Source organism: Urocitellus parryii, chromosome 13, assembly GCF_045843805.1.
Source record: "Urocitellus parryii isolate mUroPar1 chromosome 13, mUroPar1.hap1, whole genome shotgun sequence".
In the NCBI taxonomy this organism is placed as follows: Eukaryota; Metazoa; Chordata; class Mammalia; order Rodentia; family Sciuridae; genus Urocitellus; species Urocitellus parryii.
Genome location: NC_135543.1, coordinates 64,287,822 through 64,315,049, shown reverse-complemented (window position 1 = coordinate 64,315,049; position 27,228 = coordinate 64,287,822). Strand labels below are relative to the sequence as shown.

Genomic DNA, 27,228 nt, shown 5'->3' with positions numbered 1-27,228 from the left:
CAAAAAGAGTATGGCCAAAAATGTAAGCATATTTCATAATGATAAAGTGGTGAATTCATCAAGAAGACATAAAAGTCATAAAAAAGTAGACCCTAATAACAGAAAGGAAGGTCTTCAAGACCCATATTCAAGTGAAATCAGCAAGAGGAAGAATAATGGATAGAATGAATGACTCTCTTTTATTAATACACACATTCATGAAAATTATAGCTTGTTCAACAAAATAAAAATAGCTGTACTTATAAGAATTTAAAAATTTTGTGCATCATAAAACAGTATTAAGAAAATGAAGAGACAACCTAAAGAATGGGAAAAAAATATTTACAAATCATATTCTATAAGGATTTAATATCTAAGATATTTAAAGAATTCTTATAATTCAATAATAAAAAAGACAACCCAACTAAAAAGCAGACAAAAGATTTAAAATATTTATTTCTCCAAAGAAAATATACAAATGGCCAAAATGCACATAAAAGACATTCAACATCATACAGCATTAGAGAAATACAAATTGAATTCATCATGAGATATCACTTTATAAATACAAGGCTATAATGAAAAGACATTATAAAATTTATGAGACGGAGAAACAGGAAACCTTGTGCATTGTTGGTGGGAATGTAAAATGGTATAGGCACTGTGGAAAATGGTATGATTAGTTCCTCAAGGAAAAAAAAAAAATTGAATTATCAGATGACCCAGTAATTCCACTCTAAGGAATTCCACTACAAAAATTGCATACAAGAGAAATGAAAACACATGTCTATATAGAACCTGTCCATTAATGTTTATAGAAGAAATATTCATAATAGTCAAAATGTCCATCAAAGGATAAAAAGATAAATTGTGATATATACATTACAATGCAATATTTTTCAGCCATATAAAGGAAGCAGGATACAACTTGAATGAGACTTGAAAACACTACCATAAGTGAAAGAAATCAGTCACAAAATGTCATATATTGCATGATTTCTTTTATATGAAATATTCAGAAGAGGCAAATCCATGGAGACAGGCAAATCTACAGCTGCTATGGGATGAGGGAAGGGAGAAATAAAAAAAATTGTTACACAATGGATATGGGTGTATGATGAAAGTTTGGAAAACTAGAGAGAAGTGGGAGCTGCACAGCATTATAAGTGCACTGAATTGTATACTTTAAAATGGTAATTTATGTTATTTCACCTAATAAAAAATTATAGCTTACATTTTTATAAGAACTCATTGTGTACAGTGGCATCATCAAAGTTATTTTTGTTCTTTGAAAAAGCAAAACAAAGTATATAATGTGTTTTAGTACATATCAATAATCCAATAACCAGTAGCTATTTTTGTAGTATCATTCCTTTAAAGTAAGGAAACTTGGTTCCCTATACATAATCTTAAGTGTTATAATATAGTAGATTTTGAGGAAATTATGCTGTCAAAAAGATTACAAAATAATAATATACCAAGAATGGTCAAATCTTATCCTGAGCCTTAAAATAGTCTAACAAAATTTGCATTTTAATTTGCAAGAGTTACAGCAAAACTTCAGAGTTTGACCACCCAGCTTTATACTATTTATGTGACCATAGGCAATTTATACAACTGCTCTATAAATTTTACTTTCTCATCAATAAAATAGAGGCAATAATACCTAATTAATACAAATGTTCAATGAAAAATGTCCATTAAAAAGTCTGGCACATAATTAAATAAAAGCGATAACCACAGAACCATACTATTACCCAATTCAATCTAAAATTCATTAATGCTTTAATAAAACTGTATTTACTCCCTACTACATGACAGGCACTGTGTTAGGTGCTGGAAAAGTCTAGATGATAGGTATTCTGATCGATTCAGTAATGTGAAATTCAGTTGATTGAGGGGTTAGGGACAAAAAGGTGGTGAGAATATACACTGAAGGGGCATGGGTAGGAAAAAGTAAACAAAAGAATACAAAATAAACATCTATTAAATAATTCAGGGATTAGATTAATGTGAACAAACTGGCTCACATAAATTAAAGGAGGCAAATAACCTTATTTAAGCATTAGACAATTTAAATATTTTTAATATCACCTAAGTAAAATATCTTTGATACATGCTCAGAATTTACACTTTGTAAGTATTTGAATCAGTTAAGCTTAAAGTTTTATATTCAAAATTTTATATTCAAAAATAAGTAACTGAAGCTTAGAACTGATTGAATTTCTTCATATAAATATTCATAACATTTTGGACTCCGACAACATCTTGGAATATAATTTAACACTGAATCACAGTCAATGTGTAATGAAAAGTTCAGGTAACCAGGGTATTGACTGGAAGGGGACATAAGTAAATTTTGTAGAATGAAAGAATCATTCTGTATCTTGATCAATATATTGATTACCAGACATATACACTTCAAAATTCCTTGAACAGTATGTTGAAGATATTTCCTTTTTATGATTTGTAATCTTATTTTAATTAAATACAGGCACCCACATAAACACACATACATTGAATATATGTGAATGATATATGCATTAAAAAGTATATATATATATTTTTTCACTCCTTATATATATTCACTTTAATTTTAGGCAACTATTCCTCAGAGGCTACTTAAAAGTATTGAACTCTAGTTAATGAAATATATACTTAAGTGTTTGTGGATATAATATACAGATGTCTGCCACTTTAAAATGTAGCAAAAGATAGATTGATGGATGGATAGGTATGTGATAAAACCATGAGGAATGAAATGTTAACAAAATCTAGGTAGCTGATATATAGCTTTTCATTGCACAATTCTTTTAACTCTTCTTTTTGTTTGAAAAGTTTGGTAAGATGTTGGGGAAAAAAATCAGTTTAGAATCTTTGACAACATAGAAAAAAAGCTGATTATAAAATAGTAGTGATCATGCAACTCTACTTTTTGTTAATTTCTATATGTGTATGTGTACATATATTTATGTATGTTGCATATTCAACTATTCCCTCTTAACTAGAACCTTTCAATTCACTTAAAAAATACTTAAGAATGTCTGATCCCCAAACATAAAACCACAAAGAAGAAACTCCCTTAAAATCCCACACCACTTCCTTCAACTGCTACTAGGTCACTCCTGTCCCCTTCCAAAGTCACATTTCTTTTTATTCTTATTTGTTCTCTTTAGTTAAACATGACAGTAGAATGTATTCTGACATCATATGTACATGGAGCATAACTTCCCATTCTTGAGGTTGTACATGATGTGGAATTCACTGGTCATGTATTCATATATGAATATAGGAAATTGACGTCCAATTCATTCTGCTCTCTTTCCCATTCCCATTCCCCCTCCTGTGCCTCCATTCCCCCCTGTTTAATCTGGTGAACGTCCTGTCACTTCTCCCCACATACCCCATTGTGAGTCAGCATCAGCATATCAGAGAGAACATTCAGCCTTTGTTTTGGGGGGGATTGGCTTATTTCACTTAACACGATAGTCTCTAGTTCCATCCATCTCCTAGCAAATGTCATAATTTCATTCCTCTTTATGGCTGAGTAATATTCCATTGTGTATATGTACCACATTTTCTTTATCCATTCATCTGTTAAGGGCACTTAGGTTGGTTCCATAGCTTAACTATTGTGAATTGAGCTGCTATAAACACTGATGTGGCTGTGACACTATAGTACACAAAGTCACATTTCTTAAAGAGGTAAGTACACTTCTCCTTTCCATGTTTTCATTTACTCAATATAAAACTAACACAAACTCCAGCAAAATGGCTTTTGCTGAAGATACTAATGACTTCTTTGTCACCACACCAAATGGACATTTTTCAGTCTTCACCCCTGGTGGAATACAAAATATCAAATTTGTCTACTCTTAAATTTAAAATAAGGGAAAGACACTATTTGGTATGTAAAACAAGCTTTAGAAAAAAGCTGGGTGCCTATAGTTTCAGCTACTCAGAGGGCTGAGGCAGGAGGATTGCTTCGACCCAGGAGTTCTAGAATAACCTGGAGAATGTAGTGATATCTTATCTCAAAAAAAAGTTTAATTTCATTATATGACCAAGTTTGAAAATAAAAAGGAGAAAACGTAGAGGCTAAAATTAGGAAAAGGGACCAGGGGATGAAGAAGAAAAGAAGACAGAACCATAGCTAAAATAGTAAATGCCGCTGGTCTATTTTCATTACCCAATTCTACAGTATTTTGAAATTCGAATGAACTCATAAACTATTGTCCACATTTCTTCAATTGGCTCAATCTATATCTGTATCTATATCTAATCTATATCTATAGAAGCTCTGCTAAATGGTCTATTTATGTAGAAATTAGTCTCCAAGTTACAACAATAATCAAAGAAGTGAGTCCCAAAGGATCAGACAAATCCAGCCTGGTATCAAATCAGTACAAAAACTATTTCCTAAGACTTTCATGGCACAGAGTACATAACACAGCAGCTCAAAGCCTTCCAAGGAAACCAGCAACTCTGCAGTAAGATCAGCCGTTAAAAATAATCCTGTAAAATGGAAAATAAAGGGAATTTCTTTGTAAACAGGAGCTTGGGCATGAAAGATGAGCTTCTAATTTGAGGCTAAATGTGCACAATTTGAACTGTATTCATTTTAGATGGTAATTTTTTATAATACAGTCACGTTTCTGATTTTGGTTTTTTTTTAATAGAAAAGTACCCTTTTATTGAGAGGTAAGACAAGTGTATTTACAATAGTAAATTGTTAGATTATATAATAATCTGACTGTGAGACTTTTTAAAGCAGCAGTATTCTAGGGATTACAATTTATAAGGGGAAAAGAAAAACATTCCAAATATGTTTCTGTTACAGAAAATTCATTTGAACAATGACAGAAACACTTAAGGCTAAGTAGTATTAGACCTTTTCCTCCATCTCTATGGGAATAATCAAAGTACATTTTTGTCACAAAGACAGAAGGCTGATTTTGTGTATGTGTGTGTGAGGGAGAGAAACAATAGGATAGGGTTTCTGTCAGAAGGCTAGTATGTTTAAAAATAGAGCTCATCAAGGTTCTGTATAAGAAATATACAATGCTGCCAAGCAGTCCAAACTCACATTCGATATTGACTGCAGACTCATTTGAAGATGAAAACTGCTCTAGCCCCTGCAACCATATCAAGGACTAGGAGATTATCAAATCCTTTGAAGTCCAATAATGCTTTCTGAAATAAGATTGCTGAAAAAAGGATCTCTGTTACAGTGCAAAGAACATTTTGATAGAAATTCATGTCTACAAAGAAGTTAAATGATACAGATGCTCCTTACATTAACATTTACTGTTCTTGCTCTAAAAAGGGAGAAATATCTAGCAATTGCAAATAATATGGGTCAGTCAAAAATATGTATTAAGAGTCCTACAGGGCACCTTATATAAGTCAGTTCTCAAAGTATATATATATATATATATATATATATATATATATATATATGAATATATTTGACACTCTCCAAGTGAGGATATTAATTTTTTGAAGAACATCAGACACAACAGTAGGTCTTTTATTATTCCATGAACTATTGAGGTAGGAGTCTCCATTTATCTCATTTTCACAGATTATATAATAAAGTCAAATGCAAGTACCAAAAATGACAGTAATCCACAAGACTGAACCATTACACTATATACCAAGTCTTTCCTTCTGCAGATAAGCAAGTTTGGGAGTTCTCGGTGCATCAAGAAACTTAATTAAAAATAACAAATGTTGTAATATTTTGTAGACATGTATATAAATAAATACCACAGATTTCAATTGTGATTTTATGTATTTTTGCAACTGTTAAAAAATAAATAGTGCAATCATTAGTGGTAACACAAATAGGACTGTGGCTTTTTGAAATGTGTTCCTACATCTATCACAAAAGCTGCCACCTTGGAAAACTGGGGAAACATTTGCTGTTTTTTACTGTCTGACCATCAGCAATGGAAGGGGGAAAAATCCACTATTTTTTTAATGTCAGGTTTTCAAGAAATCATAGCCAGTTTAATTACAGTAAAACATCTTCAGCATGTGAACTTGCTTCATCCTCTCAGGGTGAAGACTGAGCATGAAGCATACGTCACGTATACCAATATTTGTACGTTTGTGAAAAAGCTAAAAATTAGCTCAGATTACATGAACAGCCCTTAAAACACAGTTACAGGTTTAAATTTTTACATGTTACATTTTTAAAGTAAACATTACCAAAAGTTAGTTAATTTATGAAAAAGAAAGTAATAAATCACAGCTGAATTTTAAAAAATAAAAGAAAAACAACATCATGACATGGGAAAAATCTATTTGGTTTGCATCATTGAGTATCTTAAAAGACTACTCAATGAAACCAGCTTTGTAACATACTATTTCATGGTCAAGAATGCTTTTTGTTAGATGTGTATATGTGATGAATGATACAAACAGGTACTTAGGCAGTCAGACTCCCAAGAAGTATGAGTATTTTCAAAGTGGGTTACTGACCAAAACAATTATTTGTGAGCTATAATTTAAGAACTAAAAGATAGTGAAGAATGACCTCTGCATATTCCAACAAAGAATCACTAGTTCAGATTTTCACCTGGCTTTAAAATACTAAGCTTTGGAAAAACCACAAAAGTTTTATTTTAACCCCATGTTTACAAAAAAAGTGATTCATACATGAAAACTGGGTTTTCACCGGGTTTAATACATCAAAATGACATAATCCAATCCTACTCATGCATCACTTTCAGAAACACAGTGCAACTGGAAATATTTTTGCCATCACAGTGGACATTTCTAAAAAGCAAATGCCTATGGGTGCTCCTGAGCCTTCAAAATAATATTAATAATAATAGTAAAAAGAAAAGTAACAGACACCACAGTTCTCTAAGAATGGCTATGTTATGCACATTGTGGACAGATAATAAAAATAGCCTTCTAGAGTTTCAATGCCTTATAACATGGATTTCATCTCCCTCAGTTTGCTTGCTGACTTCTTAGATCACATGATTAGAAGCCTGTTTTCATTGCTTCTTTACTAATTGCTGTTGGTACTTCGTAGGCTACACCTTTTAAACTTCTGTAAAGAACATCACAAGCTATTTCATGTAATTTAATTTTGTGCTGAATATTCTTCAAAGAATTTTATAAATAATACAATATTGTAAATGAGTCTTCAAATTCTCTTGTTGTTATACCATATTGTTGCTTTCTCCAACTTTATCTACAAATGATCTAATTCCAGGTAAATTTAAGAGGGATCCTAATAACCAATAGCCAATAACCACAGGAAAGAAGCCCCTGAACAAGAGAAAGAATCCATAAATTTCGAAGATCATGCCTATCAAAGGCCAACCAATAAGGACTACAAATACACCACCTAGGAAAAATCCTGTAGCTTTCATTTTATGTTTTTGGAAGAAGAATCTGAATGTTCTTTCTAAACCAATTACAAAAGCCACGTCAGCCACAAATAAAACATTTCCAATAGCCAGTAGTGCTTTGTCAAAAAAGAGAATCATTCCAAAGAACAGGAAAAACACTCCAAATCCTGTTAATCCCATTCCAATTTTCTGGGTGTCCGATAAGGAGATCATGGTTGCAGTGGTGAGGGCAACGGAGGCAGCACCTCAGAATGCCCAGGGTGGAAAAGCCACGTTTCTGATTTTGAAGATACACACGCAATGATTAGTCAAAGAATAGTAAAGAACATTCTAGTACATGCAAAACAGTACAAGTATATGTAAAGTTAGTCATACCAGAGCTTTCTTTACTTATTTTCCTTTAGAACTTCTCCACTTATCTTGGTCACATCCCGAAGGTTCCTTTCTTTATTCTTGTTATCTACCCTCCCAAGCAAACGAATTCACTCATCCCACAAACAACTCAGCACCTCCCGTGTGGAGGCCTAAACCACCTTCATTGCCTGGGTGTAAAGAAACACAGAGGATGGCTAAAAGCAAACATGCTATGAATATTGGAGGATTTTATTTTAGCCTACCTTTTCACACCAAAACCTCACACACAGTAGCATGACTAGGCTGTTTTTAAATGTTAAATTGAGTTTTTCACTTACCTTTAAGCTCCACTAACCAATGGAAGTATCACTGAATAAAATAGCATAACTTCAATTAGGAAGGAAACACAGAAGGCCTTCATCACAATCTAGACAGACACTTCTGAAAACCCAGGATGACTGTTCAGCATAAAGTCTAGATTGAAAACTCGAATCCTTCTGGATCACAGATCTCTTTGAACATCTAAGTTAAGGAGCCTGTGGCAGGCAGCTTCTGATAGAGTTCCCAGCAATCCTCACTTCTCTGTATTCACAACCTTCCTCTAGTTGAGCTTGAAGTGGCGTTAGCAATTTTCTTCCAGTGAACAGAAAGTGGCAAAAGGAGGGGACAACGTTTTTGTAATTAGGTTACAAGACCGTGACTTCCATTTCCTAGCACTCTCTCTTGCCCTATTACTTGCTTTTCCTAATAAAGCAAGCTATGTGTTGTGAGATGTTCCATAACAAGGTCCAAGCAGCAAAGAAGCATGGGAGGCCTGAGTCCCACAAGCCACAGGGAACCAAATCCTACCAACACCCATGTGAGCTAGGAAGCGCATCCTCCCAGGTCAACATGAGACAGCAGCCTGCAAGAGGCAGAGCCAGAGGGCCCAGCTAAGCTGCACACAGACTCCTGACCCACAGAAACTATGAGGTGATAAATGTGTATTGTTTTAAGCTGCTGAATTTGGGGGTAATTTGGTTTACACCAACATAAAACTAACAAAATACCCTGTATAGAAAAGTACACAATATACAAACTCCAGTATACATTTAAGGGAATGTCCATCAATTGAATACCTAAGTAGTTCAGGCATTACAGATCAGGAAACTTGTGATATGAGAAACTCAAAATGATATGCCTAAAAGACCTGTAGGAAGTCATGCCATGTCCTATACCAATTGTAGAATACTTTCCTTCCTAAAGTATTATTAAGAAAGTTTATATTAAATATAATTGATATCATAATATAAATATTAATATATATCAATACATATTAGTATATATTAATTTATATAAATATAATGTAAATATTACCATAGGTAAAATAATACCAAAGTGAAGTAATGCCAAAACGTAATATATTTCAAAGGTACTAAATAGGTATTGAAGATAAAATAGAGACAGTCAATTTTGAGATTTTTCTGTCCAGTTGGTGAGACAAAAACAAACACACACACGTACACACACAAATATCCATCATAATGGTAGTACAAATAGAGATTTGCACACAGAATCCACTCCTGTACATAATATAATGACATTATTGAAGTTTAATTATAATCTAACTAGAATAAATACCTGAACTGTTTTTCCAAGTCCCATGTCATCACCCAGAATACACCCTCTTCCTTGGATGTAGTGTCCATAGAGAAACTGAGCTCCTTCCCTTTGGTAGTCTCTCAAATACCTATTAATAGTATAAGGAATAGAGTCTCCATCTTCAGATAATTTAAAGGCATTAGCAGATGATGGAAATTTTCGGTCTGGGAAAAATGGTTTTTCCAAATCTTCATCATCAAATATAAAACTCCTGGAGCAAACTTTAGCAGATTTTACTTCTTGAAGTCTTTTAAGAGGTATTTTCCTTTCTTGAAAATCTGAATATAAGACAACAGCAAATGACTTGCCATTTTCATCCACTGTAATAGATTTTATGCTTGCTTCACAAAGTTTTTCATCATGTGGAGAAGGAGCAAGACATCTTTCTCCTGGAAGCCACCTGTCTACAATAATAAAGAAAAGAAAATTTTCAGATCTAGCTTATAAATAACATCTTATCCACTACCATGAGAAAAAAAAATGAATCCAAAAATCTTTTTAAATTAACTGAGACAAAGTAAAATATATTTATGTGTAGATATTTTCCTAAAATATGTTATCAGATGTCCTATAATAAACAAAGGGCATATAATTCACTTCCTGTCACTCTTATCCTGGTGATATGCCATAATCCCCCTGGTGATTCTGATTCAGTACATATGGGTCATGGGCATCTGGTTTTATTATGTTGTTTCATTGTTATTGTTGAATTCAAATATGAGACTGATGCTCAGCCAAGGTGAACCACTGATTTAACTACTCCTACTGACTCACAAACATTATATATTATTCATGAGATGACAAAGTTAAGATTGAGTAGGACTTGGTAAAAAGTAAGCTAAATCCTTTGGACAGCAATGTTTCTGTGGTTCATCTGTCTGCATCTTTTTAAATTATTCCCACCTCCTTTCTCTGGAGACAGGTGCTTTTTTTTCATGGTCAATATTGCTGCTTCTAAACCACTGTTCCAATTGGTATTCAACTAGACAAGGGAAACTCCAATCACAGGGTGATGTCACAGCTTTGTCACAACCTTTTCCCTTCTAGGTTTCAAATAGTGAGGTTTTTAGGAAATGAATTCTAAGTTCTCTAAGACCCTATTGTTCTTTGAGGAGTCTGATCTCTATATTTGTGAACTTATCCTGTGCTGAACTGTTTATTTTCCATCCTGAAGATACAGCACTGTGAATGGAGAGGAGTTCTTGATAAAGTATACTATTAGTACAATTTGAAAGGTACCAAATAGAGGAAGCTAAGTAAAAATTTTTCCAAATGGAATTTCTACGGCAAGAATCCAAAGTATTATATGACTATGATCACAAGAATATTAAGAATTATTTTTCTTACACATTTCTCATTAAGTAGTTTCCTAGAGTCTTCCTAATGATCTCTAATTAGATTTTCATAACATCCATGATTATAATATGACGTTTATATTGTCTTAAGCAAGAATAACTCCTTATGATATTTTTCACCAATTATTCCTCAAAAGTAAAGCCATAATTCCCATTAATTTTGGTGAGGAGGTTTTATCACAGCAATCATAAGTAAGCAGGGAAAACCCCATTTCTACTAATCTTTCAATCCAAACTGAGAACTGTTACACTATTCTGAAAGACAGAGTTTTAATGTGAAATTAACACTCTGATCTACTGTAAGAGTAAAATAGCAAATGGGTCAGTGGGTCTTGTTTTAACAATAGTGCTGTTTGAGAATTAAAACTTAGAGTTACCCTTACTACAACTCTTAACACATTGATTGATGTAGGTTGTCTACCTAGCAAATGTCTTCTCCTTTTTAAGACTTAATTCTTTATCTATTGTTCAACATATGATTGAAGCACCAATTATTCACTAGACATTGTATCTTACAATGGGTATAAAGCAGAGAAAAATTAATGTAAAAAATGATGACTAGTCTTTCTGCATCTGATTAACTGGGATCATTTATAATTAACTTTTCAAGGTAGAAAACAATTAGTCAACCCTTAATCCTCTTTTTATATTACTCCCATATCCAATCCATCAGAATCTTTCTGGTTGGTTCTACTTCAAAAATATCACTTTCCTCCATGCCACCATCACTCTAAAGCAAATACTAGCCTATTGTAATACCTGTAATAAGTCAGATATTAGCTATTTTTTGCTAACTCTAAGTTTTGCAGGCCATACATTCTTTAGTCACTGTAAGGCAAAAACAACTGCAGATAATAAACAAATGGGGCTGAGTTCTAATAAAACTTTATTTACAAAAGGAAGTATCAGACTAGATTTGGTCTGTGAGTGGGCAGTAGCTTGGTGACCTTTGCCCTAATGCACTTCACTATCACCTTAGCAACCAAAGCAACATCCTATCTCAACATGAAATTTCAAAGAAAAAAAAAGGGAAAGGGGTCTAAGAAGTGTGTCCCAAGTGGTTCAGCATGTGCAAAAAAAAAAAAAATGTGAAGGGCATCACATAACTTATGAGTATCTTTCTGCTTCCTGAGTTTGGATAATTTCTAGAACTAAACAGATAGGGTCTGAGCTAGGGAGGAATCTCTCACTATCCAGACTCCAGAACAAACTGCTTCAATTGGGAGGATTTCCTGTTGGACTGAATAGAGGACTGAAAGTAATGCTAGACCATGATCTGTTCTCTCGCCTTCTTTGATTCACCCTCCTTGCTACTGGAATATGACAAGCAGGCTCCCACCCCTGGGCCCCTAAGCTTTCTGTTCCTTCCACTGGCACTTTCCCTAAATAGCCAAGTGACTAGATTTAACTGCAAATGAGCATCCCAGTGACTTATCTCTGCTCAGCAGCTTCATCTGTTTGCTTTTACCTGCAGACTCCTAGAGGACCCTGAAGGGCAATGTCAACAATCCCAGCCCTCAGAGTTCAGGCTGGCACTGTCCTTCCTGAGACTTACCCCTCAATTCCTCATCTATTTAATGAGATAAACACCTTACTCAACGGAAAAGCGAGTCGATAAACAATCAGAAAAAACACTCAATATGTGGTAAGCTACTAATTTAGGGACAAGAATACCTCCCCGACGACTTGTCGCAGCATATAAACCCCTGCCTCAACACAGCACGTTTTAAAACTGTGCACTAAAAGTAAGCGAACTAAACAAATATCGCAACCTTCGCCCCTCTCCTTAACGACCCCCCTGCCCGGCACCGGGCGTACACTGATGAAGAATGACGTCTAGGCACCACGTGGGCAATCGCATAAAGCTCTGCAGACACCCGTCTAATTTAACAATCACAAAAACTCGGCCCTGACGCCAAGTTCTCAGACCGGGACACTGCGCCAGGTGGCTCGGCAGTGCTGCAGGGAGTCTGACTGCAGAGGCCAGGACCACCACCCTGAATCGCTGAATGGGTCCCAGCCCTAAAGGGGTTCGGACTGGCAGCTGTCACTCCAGGGAGCAAAGCGCTCCGCTCCGGCCGGGGGGCGCGGGCGCGACGCCGCAGGCAGGTGTCCGCCGAGGCAAGCTCGGAGCCCATACCTTTGCGGGCGGATTCCGCGCGCGACCTCGGGGCCTCCAGATCCATCGGGCCGGGGGGCGGGGCCGGGCAGCCCAGCCGCACCGAACCCCTGGCGGGCGGGCGGGCCAGCTGCGGCCCACGCCACCGCCAGCCGCGCTCCGCGCATCGCCCCCCAGCCCCTCGCGTGGCCGGGAGGGGGTCAGAGGGCCCGTCCGAGCCGGGGCACTGGGTGAGGCTGGCGAGGTGGCGCTCCCCTCGTCGACGCGGGCCCCGCCGCCAGTGGGGAACCGGAGGCGGGCACCAGGTCCCAGCTAATCTCCCCCTCAGGGTCGGGCTTCCCTCCACAGCCCACCGCCACTTCCAAGCCGGACTGAGGAAATCCCGCGAGAATGGGCTCTCGAGCTGTCACCAGAGTATCGCGAGAAGAAGACCCTGGCTCCTGTGGGCGGGGCCAACCTCCGGACGTCCTCTCCCCAGGAGACGCCGACCCGAAAAGCCCGCGGGAACTGCAACTATCGCGGGGTTTGCCGTCGCTCTCCGTGCTGAGCCGGCTTTGGCTGCTGAAAGGAATTGGAAAAGGCTTGGGGACTGGGGTCGGGTCAGGGCTGGTAAGGAGCGGGGCAGCGACCGCCTCCCAGGACGCGCGGCCTCGGGTGAGACACCTTCGGGTGAATCGCAGCTGCGGCCACTCTTGCCGTCGACAGAAGGCGGGCGTAGGAATGCCGCTGAGTTCTCGGCGTTCCTCTCCCGCGAACGCCGCCGCGGGTCTGCAAGCCCAGGACCCGGGAGCGCGGGCCCGCGGACCTCCAGACCCAGCTCCGTCCGCAAGGCTACTGCCCGTCCGACAGCGCCCAGACGCCGTGGCGAGAGCCAGACACGGTTGCTGCCCGTGCTGAAATGGTTTCATGTGCTGTGTAGTGCTCCTGGGTTCAGGGTGGCCCAGATAGCCTGGATTCAGTTCCTGCTGCTGCTGCTGCTGCAACCAATCACCACTTCCTTTTCCCCGCTCATTTCTTATAGTTTTGTAGGTCAGAAGTCCTATGAGGGTCTCTTTAGGTTAAAATTAAGTATCGAAGGACTGCATTCCTTTCTGGAGGATTTAGGAAATGTTGTTTGCTTGCCCCTAGCAGTTTCCGTCTACCCGTTCATTGCAGCTGGGAAGGAATCTTTGATTATTTATTTATTATTTTTCTTGTGGTGCTGGGGATTGAACCCAGAGCCTTGTGCATGCGAGGCAAGCACTCTATCAAATGAGCTATATCCCCAGCCCAGAATCTTTGATTTTTAAGAGCTCACCTGAATCCAAAATAATCCCACTTCCAGATCTGCACCCTTAATCACACCAGCAAAGTCCCTTTGCTATGTAAGGTCGTATATTTATGGGTTCCATATATTTTTGCAGAGGATCATTATTCGGCCTGCTGGTAGGGCCTCAGGAAAACTATTTTGACTACTCATTCTGCAAATAGACTTCTGTTTGGCAGGTATTAAAAATTAGCATGTTTTAATAAAATGTTTCAACAATGCTTGTTGCTTTCCAGCAGATAAACTAAATCACCCATCATGTGTAGGATGCTGACCAACTCGACCCCTTTGTGCTTCACTGCCCTGCTTCTAACAATGAAGCTAATAATGAAAATGAAGTCAAAATGATACTTGTAAAAATAAAATGAAGAAGTAAAGCTCCAAAAACAGTGCCTGGTCACCATAAGCGACATGTGCATTTCTACTCTGATAGAATGCATCCTCTTGAAAGCTTTGTGCTGCAGGGCCATGGGTTCAGCTTAGTATTTTAGCTAATCATTGATAGTACATTGCTAGATTAGGTTTCTAGACTAGATTCTAACCTCCGACACCAGGTACTGTAGGATGTATTTCACGTATAGCTAAGAAAATTAAAACAAACATTATAATTGTAACTTCAGACTTTTAACATGCATCCTGATATTGGAAATTGTAAAATCTAGAAAAATACGTCTCTTGGAATTGATGGAGTGTATCTGTTTTACTCAAAACTCTTCATGTCTCTAAAATCAAAATGACAGATGGAAGTTTTGGTCAAGCTTACTTTTTTTCCCCCACAACTACCAGAGAAGTTTGATTTTTTCCCCATTTGAAAAATTATGTGTGTGATACATTGATTTAAGATGTAGATCTTACAGAGCTGCCTTGTAACTAGAAGCTACAAGACAATTATAGACATAAATTGTGATTTAAATGAAAGAGATCATCTGATTGGAGGAAAGCCCTTGTAACTAAAGGAGAGAAGGTTTCCTAATTTTCTGAGCATTATTTAGCCTCACTGCCATGGTTATAACATATAATAAAGCAGTAATCCTTGTGACATGGAAACATCTTAGTGAACTGGGTACCTCAAAGAATTAGGCGTCCTCAAACATTCCCTCTCCAACTATCCTCAGCATTTTCTTTTTCCTTTCAGTACTAGGAATTGATCCCAGGGATATTCTACCACTGACCTAAACCCCCAATCCTTTTTATTTTTTATTTTGAGACACGGCCTTACTAAGATGCTGAATCTGGCCTCAGCCTCCTTAGTAGCAGTGAGACCCTGTCTCAAAATAAAATGTAAATAGGTCTGGACATGCAACTATGTAATAAGAGCATATTTAGCATGTGGAAGGCCCTGGGTTCAAGCCCCAGCAGCAGTGGCTGCCCTAAACCCCTCCCCCTCAAAAAAAAAAAAAACTACAAAAAGAAAAAATACAATGATGACAACATATACATTTCAAAAAGAATATTGCTTGAATATCAAAGAGACTCTGAAGAAAGATGATTGAACCCTTTAATATTCTATTCAAAAAATGTTTCTCTTCATGTTTACACTGCAAAAGTTTAAATATATGTGTTTGTGTGGTTCATAGGTCTCCAAAACCATGAATTAATTCAACAAAAGACTGAAAGGAGAAAATATTAAAATATTTAAACCTGCAGTTTTGTTTCATGCAATATTTCATGTCATGCCAGCTGATTAGCCTAGAAATTCTGCAACAAAACACCAAGAACTGGGCTGGGGACTCAGCTTAGTTGGTAGGGTGCTTGCCTCACATGTACAAGGCCCTGGGTTCAATCCCCAGCACCACACACACACCAAAAAAACTACAGGTTGAAATAGTTTCATAAAGATACTCAAAATGCCTGGCCTAGCTTTCAAAAAAGTGTGAAGTACTCATGGGCCATAAATAAGGGGGGAAGTGAAAGCTAGCTTGTTAGGTGGTGCTTCTCCCACGCTGTCCTAGAGGCATTTGGCCATCTTGGTTACAAATGGGTCTGAATGTAGCCGTCTTGTGGGGGCAGAAGACATGGTCTTAAGCCCACACAAGCTCACACGTGGGGGATGTGAAACTCATTCAGATGGTGAAGGTAATATCCTTCCTGAAATGATGGGCTGAAAGGAAAGTCTGGGCTGTGGAAAGAGAGAAAGTGAAAAAGAGGGACTTGTCTGTCTGGAAGGGAATCTTTTTTAGGGGTGATGTTAATTTTCCTCAAATAGATGTAAGATTTGAATTTACACAACCTGCATGATCAGGAAGACCCCAAATCAAGATAATAGATTTCTATAATGCCAGGTTAATTATACCCAGGTTGCTAGAAAGGAGGAGATAGTTCCATTCTACAGGGAGACACTAGAGATTCCTCAGACATCTCAGAAGAAAAGTCCCATCAAACAATTCATGACAGATGTGGTGGCGCCTGTCTGTAATCCCAGGGGCTTGGGAGGCTGAGGCAAGTCCAAAGATCGAAAGTTCAAAGCCAGCCTCAGCAATTTAGGGAGATCCTGTCTCAAAATAAAAAATAAATAAATAAAAATGGTCTGGGGAGGTGGCTCAGTGGTTAATGCCCCTGGGTTCAATCCCAGGTACCTCTCCCCGCCAAAATCACAACTCTAAAACTGAAACACACAGAAACAAGCAACATGAATAGAGAAAATAGGCATCAGAAATAGAACCCTAATAATTTCAGTTAATAGAAGCCACAGGTAAAAATTTTTAAGTGTCGTTAAAATAGTGATATTTTAAAAACTGAACTGAAAACATGGGAAAGGAAATAAATGGCACTGTCAGATACCAAATAGGTTTATTAAAGAACTTCTAGAAATGAAAATTTCAATGTTTGAAATTTAAAACCCAATGGTAAGGTAAAGAGGACATTAAACACGCCTTAATATAAAATTGTAAACTGGAAGATCTAAAGAAATGACCCAAAATGCAGCGTAAAAAGATCCAGAAGATGGAAAACACAAAAGGAAGGCAAGAAATAAAACAGAGGATGGAAGGCAAAAGTCAAAAATACATCTGAGTTCTACAAGTAAGGGGAGACCAGGGGAGAAGTGGGTATGTTCAAAGAAATAAGACCTGGTGTTCGTAGACTGAGGGTGTATAATGAATTCCATTGTCGTTTTGATTTTAGAGACATGGAAAGGGTATCTCAGTAGTTAGAGACACTGAAGCAGAATTTCAGAAGAAAGTAAAAGGAATCTTGAAAGCGATCATTGGAAAAGTCAGATTTCCTTTCTTCAGTAAAACGACAATTTAACTGACAGTAGCAGACTTCTTAGTGACAGTGATGCCTGGAGACAATGAGACACCAGCTTCAAACTGCAAAGAGAAAATAACTGCCAAACTGGAATTTTACAGGAAGCTAACTTTTAATCTGAGGAAAATAAGAATTTTTTTTCAGGCAAAACCAAAACATATCATCGATGCACTGTCACTACAGGTCCTTTTTAAGGATTTTGAACTTGAGAGATTAGAAATGTAAGAAGGAATGATTAGCCTGATCAAATGGATAAACAACCATTGACTGTATGAATTAACAAGTTGTAAGTTCTTGGAATAAGTTAATTTGGATGTATAAAAATATACTAAAATTCAAATACATCACAATAATGGGAAAAAAAATGTGATGACAGCACTATGGCTTCAGTATGAAATGTCCCCCCAAGTCCCCCTATGTTAGAGTTAGTCCCCAGCTCTGGACTGTGGGGAGGCGGTGGAAACTTTAGAGGCTGAGTCTAGTGGTCATTGGGAGTGTGTTCTCCATGGAAAATCAGGATCCCAGCCCCTCCTCCCCCCTCCTATCCTCTCTCTGCTTCTGGGTCGCTGTGAGATTGGAAGGTGCTCTCCCATGCGCTCCTGCCAGGACGCACTGCCTCATTCCCAGGCCCCAGAGCACTAGGGCCAACCAGCCAAGGACTGAAACCTCCAAAACTGAGCCCAAACAAACATTCTTTCCTTTTAAGTTGAATTATCTCAAGTAGTTGTTATGGAAAGCTGACTCACACAGACAGTAAAAGAATCTAGGATGTGTAAAATGTCAGATGAGACAAAGCAAACTCTAATGCAAAAAGTTGAAGAGGTATATGAACAACATAAATAATGATAAGAGGTGTTTCTATTTTTGTAAACTAAGAAAGTAAAAAATGTTCTCAACTTACAACCTAAAAATGATCTCCAAAAATATGAAAGCTGTCACAATTTCAAGGGGAAACTGATTAGTCCATAATATGATAGGAATTTTTAATATACTTCACTAGTAATTATCAGATTAAGAAGAAATGTAGATTTGAGCCAGGCACCATGGTACACACTTGTAATCCCAGTGACTCGGAGGCTGAGGCAGGAAGATTTCGAGTTCAAAGCCAGCCTCAGCAACTGTGAGGCTCTGAGCAACTCAGTGAGACCCTGTCTCTAAATAAAATACACGAAAGGGCTGGGGATGTGACTCAGTGGTTAAGCACCCCTGAGTTCAATCCCTGGTATCAAAACCAAACAAAAAAAAATAGATTTGTACCACACAATTAATAGACTTAATCTAATGTATGTATATAGCATACTCAATCTTATTGTCAGAATAAACATTTTGTGAGCATGCGTGAACATTTGTAAAAACTGATCATGACCTGTGTATGTCTTAAGGCAAATCTCAGTGCTAGATTTTAAATTACGGATATCAGAAAGAATGAATTATAACTGCCATTATTCACAACATAATTATCAGTCATATAAAAAACAAGAGGTTATACAGATAAATTCTTAGAAAAGGGGAACTGATTGTGGATACAAGGCAAATGATAAGTCACTGTGTTTCTAAAACATTAGCAACACAAGTTAGAGAATATAATTTTAAAAAGGAACTTTTATAGTGGTAATAAAAATAAAGAAGAATAACTGTGATTATCTAAAAATACGTGCAAGATGTTTATAAAGATAATAATAAAATTATATTGGAAACCTAATAGAAGAGATATACTACATTCATGATATAACAACTCAATATGAAAAAGACTTCACTTTTCCCAAAATTAATTTATAGTATGATTCCTTGCCAAATTACTGACAGCTTTCTTTCCCTGGACCTGAACAAGGATATTTGTTAAAATTATATGAAACATAAACTGCTAGGAATAATCAAGGCAACTTTGACATCAGGAAGGAAATGAAGAACTGTTCAACAGATATTGTTGGAATACCAATGTTATACAGGGGAGGCACATGGGACTGAATTTTTCTCTACACTGCACACAAAGTTGAGCTCCAACTAAATTTAAAACTAAATGCAAAACCATTTAAAAGATTTAAATTTAGTGAGGTATTTGTGGTTTTGATTTTTGGTGATATTGGGGATTGAACTAAAGGTCTCGTGTGTGCTAGGCAAGCGCTCTATCACTGACTGGCTCTTTTTATCTTATTTAGAGATAGGGTCTCACTGAGTTGCTTAGCTTGACCTCTAACTTGGGATCCTTCTGCCTTAGGTCCCAGGTAGTTGGGGTTACAGGTATGTGCCACCATGCCCTGTTTTGTAAGATTTTTTTTTTTTTAAACCCAACAAGTTATTTTCACAACACTCAATAAGACCCTGTCTCTAAATAAAAATACAAAATAGGGGCTGGGGATGTAGCTCAGTGGTTTATTGCCCCTGAGTTCCATCCCTGATACCTACCCCAAAAAACTACTAGAACAATTATGCCATCAGTGGGCCATGCAAAGAAGTTGCCTTAGCATGCATGACTTTAATCTAACTCTTTAAGTGAATGTGACTGTATTTTATTGTTTGCATGTCAAAATTTGCATGTTACTGATGCATATGTGGTTATGTTCAAAGCATTCCTTTTGGCATACTTTTGCTTTATTTAACAGAAGATTCTAATTTAATAACAATTAAAGGAAAAGTTACAAACATGAGACATTTATAAAAGGCCTATATCATGTGTGATTAACGTACTATGAAAACAATTAAAATGGAACACTAACATATCCATATAAGGACATGCTACCCAACTTTGTTAGCTTTAAAGAAACAAAGATGGGTTTAAAATTTAAACGTAATTCAATGAATTAATATTGCTTAGTTATAACTAAGTACAAAAAAAATACAGCCTTGATTACAATGATATTTTTAAATGCCAAAACTAACTTTTAGAAGCTAAGTTGAAAAATAAGATATCAGATAAGCTATTGACAATTTTCGGACTAAATCCCTCCTATATGTTCAAAAGCACTATAGCATAGAAAATTAGCTAATGTAAGTTCCATAAAAAGACTTTTGCCCATCTAGAAAAACACAAAGAATAAAGTGGTCTCCAAAAATCCATTACACTTTCATAATAGAATCTTTTCCCCCCCAAAAAAATTCTGATCAAAGTAAGGTGAATCACATTTGAATAATATCAAGAAAATGCACAAAAATGTAAATTTGCAATATTTTACCAGCTTCCAGTAAGTAGGATAGGAACATCATCTGGATCATATTAAAATCTGTAGAGTGGAAGTGTTTCCTATCCTTATTCTGTACTCCCCTAATAGTCTTTAGATCACATGACCTTCAAATCTAAAATTCAGTGTAATTTCTAATGAAGATAACTTTTCCTTGAATTATTTTAGGCTGTATCACCTCATTTGTGGTGACTTTCTTTGAATTTTTATTCTGAAATCCTTCAGCAAGGCAAATTATTTCCAAAAAGAAGCTGTGTAGGCAGTTTAAAATTTTTAAGTTTAAATTTTAAAGTCTGTCTATATACTTTGTAAAAGATGGTTGGCAAAATTTTACTTTTCAAAAAGTTCCCCAAACAAGCAACACCTTTGAACCATGAAATAAGGGTAAAAAGTACTTTTATGGTCATTACAAGATGTGCAAACTTCCATTGTTTATTCTGAATACAAATTTAATCTTATACTTCCTTCATAAAAATTATTTGATCACTAATTCATCACTGTATTAGAAACTGAGATGGTGGTGTCTGGACACTGGAGGGTTTAGATATAAATTAACTCAAGGAGTTAATTAAAACAGGGAAATATGAAAAGCATGTTAAATATACGTGAGTTTATTTTTAAACTGGACACTTTTTTATTATAAAGCAACTCTTTCACGGGAACTGTTCCCTCCAATTAATGCGTAGATCATTTGACAGAACGGTTGAAATATCCCACACCACTTTTGCACAGTGAAAATGCAAAACCCAAAGAATTCATATTTTCAAGACTGTTAACACCTTCTCAAATTTCAATAATTCATTCAATTTCTATAGAAAAACACGAGCTCTATTTTTCTTGCTGTTAATTATTTATATAGCTCACTTTTACAAATAGGTTCTCAATATCTGAAAGCGTGCAAGAATTTCACCCTCTGAAGCACTTTCTTCAGATCTTTTTGCATTACCAGTGACACCTCCATCAGGCCTTATGCAGCTGTGAATTGTCCTCGGGCTTTTTATGTTTACATCTTGAGAAGATCTGTCTTTCCCTTTTCTATCAACCTTTCCATTGGTTGATACTTTACTGACAGGAAGATTCTGTTAGTTCCTGAGACTGGAGTCCTCTGAATATTTGCATGCCCCTTGAAGGTGCATGCAAATATTCGTGAAAACTGCAAGAGTTTCAGATGGTAGTTACTAGAAGCAAACAATGTGATGTGGTGGCAGAGGCTCACACACAGCTGACTGTCATTAGAAAATAACCATTCCTCAGAGCAAAATGAGCCTAGGACCACAGCAAAGACTGCTAAGGAAAGCCAGCCCCTGTCCGCCTTCATTTTGTGTTTTAGCTTAACATTCCCTGATACAAGTGGCTGCTCTTCAGGTAGGAAAAAACATTACCACTACTTTCCAATTTTAGGTATTACACAAGGTACATATCACAACTCTAAAGCAGTATGGTACAAATCTGTCATCTGCGCTACCCCTGCAAAACATGTGGCCTCTCCAGGTCGATGGGGAGTGAAGAGCAGGATCTATGGGAGATACACACAGGGCTGCTGCCTGTGTGACAAGGACTAGGACGGGTCAGGGTCAGGCGTGGGTGTCTGAACCAATGATCATTTACATTGTTCTCTTCCTGTGTGTTTCCTCACATTTCATATAACATCGGACCATTTAAGTAGAACTAACTCAGTTTAATGTCAAATTCCATCACGTGTCTAGTTCTTACTTTTCTCCTATAACAATTTCCTAGCTATTGAGACAAATTACAAAATAATTATTAATTTTAGAACATTATGGAAGATTTAGCAGTCCCCTGAGTATTTATCAATTGTCCATCCCATTTAATGAATATTTATTGAGCATGCCTATCACATGCAGGTGGCTCCATTAGGCACTAAAAGTACAGCCATAAACACAAAGGTTATGGTCCCTGCCTTCATAAAACTGAAATTCAATAACAAGTCTAAAATTTCAGCTAAAACACAGATTGCATAGACCCATACACAGTTAAATAAGATAGGTTTCTATTTGGGGAATAATTTTCATATTTAGATCCATTAGAGTAAAATTTCAGAATATCAAAGATAAAACTTTCTGAAGGCTTTCAGTGAGAAAAAACAGTTCACTCACAAATGAAGGGTTACTATATTCACTTGAACCACTTTACAAACTTCTGCAAGAAGACAACCTCTCTTAGGGGTGAAGAGAAATCTCTGAAGCTATAATTTTGCACTCATCTGAACAGTCATGTAAATATGAGTGAAATAAAAATGATCTCAGATATTGAAGCCCTCAAAATATTTTCCAAACTCATCTTAAAAGAAACACTTGACTACTATAATACTAGACTTTCATACCCCAGCTTCAGTAATGGGTAGAACAACTAAACTGGAAAAGCATGAGGAAAGAGAAGACTTAAACACACTGCAGACAAGTTGGATTTAACAAATGTATGCAGAACAGTCCACAAAACAACAGAATGTACACTTTCTCAAGTGCACATGGAATGTTCTCTAGGATAGACATATACATGTTAGTCCACAAAAAAGTCTTCATAAGTTGAAAAATATCACACAATATACCAACCTCTTTCAATGACAATGGAATGAAACCAGAAATCAACAGGAAAAAAAAATCGAAAGTCAACAAACTGTGAAAATTAAACAATGTATACAGTAGTTTATAAAAGTAGTAACAAGGGAACTTAGAAAATATCTTGAAACAAATGAAAACACAACATACCAAAACTTTTAAGAGTTGCAGAAAAAGCCGTGCTAAGAGGGAAATTTATGGCTATAAACACTTAAATAAAAAATCAGAAAGGCTTCAAATTATCAATTTAACTTTTCACCTTAAGGAACTAGAAATATCAGAACAAACTAAACCCAAAGGGAAGAAAATAATAAGGATTACTAGAGCAGAAATAGGGAGTAGAAAAACATTTTTTAAAAAAAAGATTAATAAAACCAAGAGCTGTTTCTTCTAAAAGGTCAACGAAATTAATAAACTTTTTGTTACAATGACTAAGAAAAAACATACTAAAATAAATGAAATCATAAGTAAAAGTGGGCACTGACTACTGATTTCCCAAAGAAATAAGAAGGATAACAAAAGTACTTTGAATAATGAGGTACTAAAAAATTTGGATAATCTAGGTGAAATGGACGAATTCCTAGCAAACATATAACTTACCAAGAGTGAATCAGATATGAAGATATGAGTAGACCTATAGTTAGTGAAAACACTAAATAAGTAATCAAAAACCTCTTAACAAAGAAAATCCCAGAACCTGATGGCTTCATTGCTGAATTCTACCAAATATTTAAAGAAGAATTAATGCCAATCCTTTCCAAACTCTTCTAAAATATTGAAGAGGAGAGAATACTTCCCAATTCATTCTGTAAGGTGAGGATCACCTTATACCAATGCCAGACAAAAACACTATTAAAAAAAAAACTAAATTAAAAAACTCTAACAACCAATATCCCTTATGAATATTAATGAAAACATCCTTGATAAAATAGCAAGTAACCAAATATAACAACATATTCAAAGGATTACACACCATGACCAAGTTGGATTTATGCCTGGAATGTAATAATGTTTCAACATGCAAAAATCAATCAACATAATCTATTACATAAACAAATAAAGAGAAAGAAACCACGATTGTCTCAATTAATATATAAAATGTATTTGACACCTTTTTATATCCTTTCATAATAAAAGCAAGCAACAAATTAGGGCTAGAAGAAAACTACTTCAGCATAATAAAAGCCATTTATGAATAACTTATAGCTTAAAGATCACATTTAATGATGAAAAAACTGAAAACTTCCTCCAAGATCAGGAATAAGGCAAAGAAGACTGCGTTTTGCTACTGCTACTGAACGTAGCACTAGAATTCATAGCCAAAGCAATTAGGCAAGGAAAAAGAAAAGACATCCAAATTGGAATAGGAAAGATAAAATTATCTCTGTTCACAGATGATGGATTCCACATTAAAAAAAAAAATGGCTAGGCACAGTGGGACAAGGCTGTAATCCCAACAGCTCAGAAAAAAAATTAATAAAACCCAGAGCTGATTCTTCTAAAAGGCAGGAGGATTTCGAGTTCAAAGCCAACCTTGGCAAAAGTAAGACACTAAGCAACTCAGTGAGACCCTGTCTCTAAATAAAATATAAATTAGGGTTGGACTGTGGCTCAGTAACCAAGTGCCCCTGAGTTCAATCCCTGGAACCACCCCGCCCCAACAAAAAGAGCTGGTAAACCAATTATAGGAGATTGGAAAATCAATAAAAAGCAGTTGCATTTCTAAATACCAGCAATGAATAATCTAAAAAAGAAATTAAGAAAATAATTTATTTTTATAATATCATACTCTTTAAATAAATTTAACCAAGAAGGTAAAAGGTTGATACACTGAAAACTATAAAATGTTGCTGAAAGACATGAAAGAAGACACAAATAAGTGTGAAGAAATTCTATATTCATAAATCAGAAAACTTGAGCAATCTACAGATTCAATGCAATCTCCAAACCCAATGCAATCTCTGTGGATATTTTAACAACAATTTTTTTTTTTTTTTAGAAACAGAAAAATCCACTCTAAAGTCCACAGGAATCTCAAGAGAGTCTAAATAGCCAAATTAATCATAATAAGAACAAAGTTGGAGTTCTCTTGTTTTCTGATTTCAAAACTTACTACAGAGCTGTGATAATCAAAAGCATGAAGACAGACATACAGCAGTGGAATGGAGAAGAGAGCCCAGAAGAAAAGTTTAGCCCAGATGTTCAAATTACTTTGACAAGAGTACCAAGACCACCCAGTGGAGAAACACAGTCTTTTAAGAAATGGCATTGGGAATGCTGAATAGGCCAAAAAATGAAGTTAGACCTTTTTATCATATATAAAACAATAATTTAAAATGGAGTGAAGACCTAAACCTAAAACCTAAAACAATAAAACTCTTAGAAAAAAATTCAAGGGAGAAGTTTCATGACATTGAATCAGATAGTAATTTCTTGGCTATAAAACAAAACTCACAGGAAGCAAAAGAAAAAAGTAGATAAATTGGACTTCATTAAAATGAAAAGCTTTTGTGCCCGCAAAAGGCACTGCCAACAAAGTGGAAGAGCAATCAACAAAAGAAAGTATTTCAAATTATATTTTTAATAAGTAGTTAATATCCAAAAATGTATAAAGAACTCCCAGAATTCAACAATAAAAGTAAAAATGGGCAAGTACTGGGGTAGGCATTCTCCAAAGGCATTATGCAAATGATCAGTAGGCATGTGACAAAAACAAGTCAACATCACTAATTATTAGATGTGTTCATCAGCTTTTCATTGCTGTGACCAAAATACCTGACATAAACAACTTAAGGGAGAAAAGATGTACTTGGGCCCATAGTTTCAGAGGTCTCAGTCCATGGCCGGCTGTCTCCATTGCTTTGGGTCTGAGATGAAGCAGAATATCCTGGTAAGAAGGCATAGTGGACCTCATGGGAGTTGGGAAGGGGAGAAAGAGAACCAGAGAAAGAGAAAGGAAGAGACCAGGGACAAGATATAGTCCCTGAAGGCATGCTCCCCAGTGACCTGCTTCCTCTAACCATGCCCCTCCTGCCTTGAGTTTCCACCCTCCACCTTCACAATAGCCTGTTCAACTATTAGTGGGTTTTCTGCTAATGAGGTCAGAGCCCTCAGATCCAATCACTTTCCAAAAGCCCCACTTCTGAACATTACTACACTGGGGACAAAGCCTTCCACACATGAGCTTTTCAGGAACACTCAAGATCCAAATCAAAGCATTAGGAAAATGCAATTCAGAATCACAACAAAGTATCCTACTTCACAACCATTAGGAAGGCTGTTAATTAAAAAGATAAATAAATGAAAAGCTGGGCAGGGCGGCCCATACTTGTATTCCCAAGGACTCAAGAGGCTGAAACAGGAGGATTACAAGTTCAAGGCCAACAGGGTAACTGTAGTAAGACCCTGTCTCAAAATAAAAATTTAAAAACTAAAAAGGCCTGGGGATAGAGGTCAATGGTAGAGAGCCCTTGGGTTCAATACAATAACCATAACAATACACACAAAAAACAAAGTTTGGCAAGGAGGTGGAGAAATTGGTTCACTCTTGCATTGCTGGTAGAAATGTTCAACAGTATCGTTGCCATGGAAAATGGTAGGGTGGCCCCTCAGAAAATTAAACAGAAGTATCATATGACCCAACAATTCTAGTTCTGTATATATACTTCAAGGAACCAGAAGAAGGGACTCAAATACTTGTCCATCTGTGTTCGTAGCAGCATTATTTATAATAGCCAAAAGCAACCCAGGTGTCCACTGATGGGTAAGTGGATAAACAAGATGTATCCTACACATATCATGGAATATTAATCCTTAAAAAGGAAAGGGATTCTGACTCATAGCAGAACCTGGAAGAACCTAAAGGCATTATGCTAAGCAAATCACAACAAGACACTGTTAGTCCAACTATACCAGCTACCTAGAGTTGTCAGGTTCTTAGACCAACTATAGCAGCTACCTAGAGTACTCAGGTTCATAGAGAGGAGAAGTGGGGTTGCCAGGGACTAGGAGAGGAGGAAATGGGTTACTTTTTAATTAGTACAGAATTTCAGTTTAGGAAGATGAAAAATTTCCTGAAATGGACCATAGTGATGGTT

General features: G+C 36.5%; 1 protein-coding gene and 1 pseudogene across 3 annotated transcripts in view; both read right to left on the bottom strand.

Annotated features, from left to right (window-relative positions):
• Ercc6l2 (ERCC excision repair 6 like 2) overlaps nt 1-12,920 on the bottom strand; it is a 113,898-nt gene extending 100,978 nt beyond the window's left edge. For both annotated transcript variants that reach the window (XM_026401976.2, XM_077792403.1), the window contains exons 1-2: nt 12,840-12,920; nt 9,324-9,748 (exon numbers count right to left, since the gene is read on the bottom strand). In XM_026401976.2, the coding sequence (XP_026257761.2) occupies nt 9,324-9,748; nt 12,840-12,885 (471 nt within the window). In that variant the 5' untranslated portion in view covers nt 12,886-12,920. The remainder of the gene's footprint in view (nt 1-9,323; nt 9,749-12,839) is intronic.
• Nucleotides 6,535-8,162, bottom strand: LOC144250003 (vesicle transport protein GOT1B pseudogene; annotated as a pseudogene). The gene is made up of 2 exons (XR_013342373.1): nt 8,042-8,162; nt 6,535-7,626 (listed from the first exon to the last, which is right to left on the bottom strand). The product of XR_013342373.1 is annotated as a vesicle transport protein GOT1B pseudogene (transcript).
• Nucleotides 12,921-27,228: the final 14,308 nt, after the last annotated feature.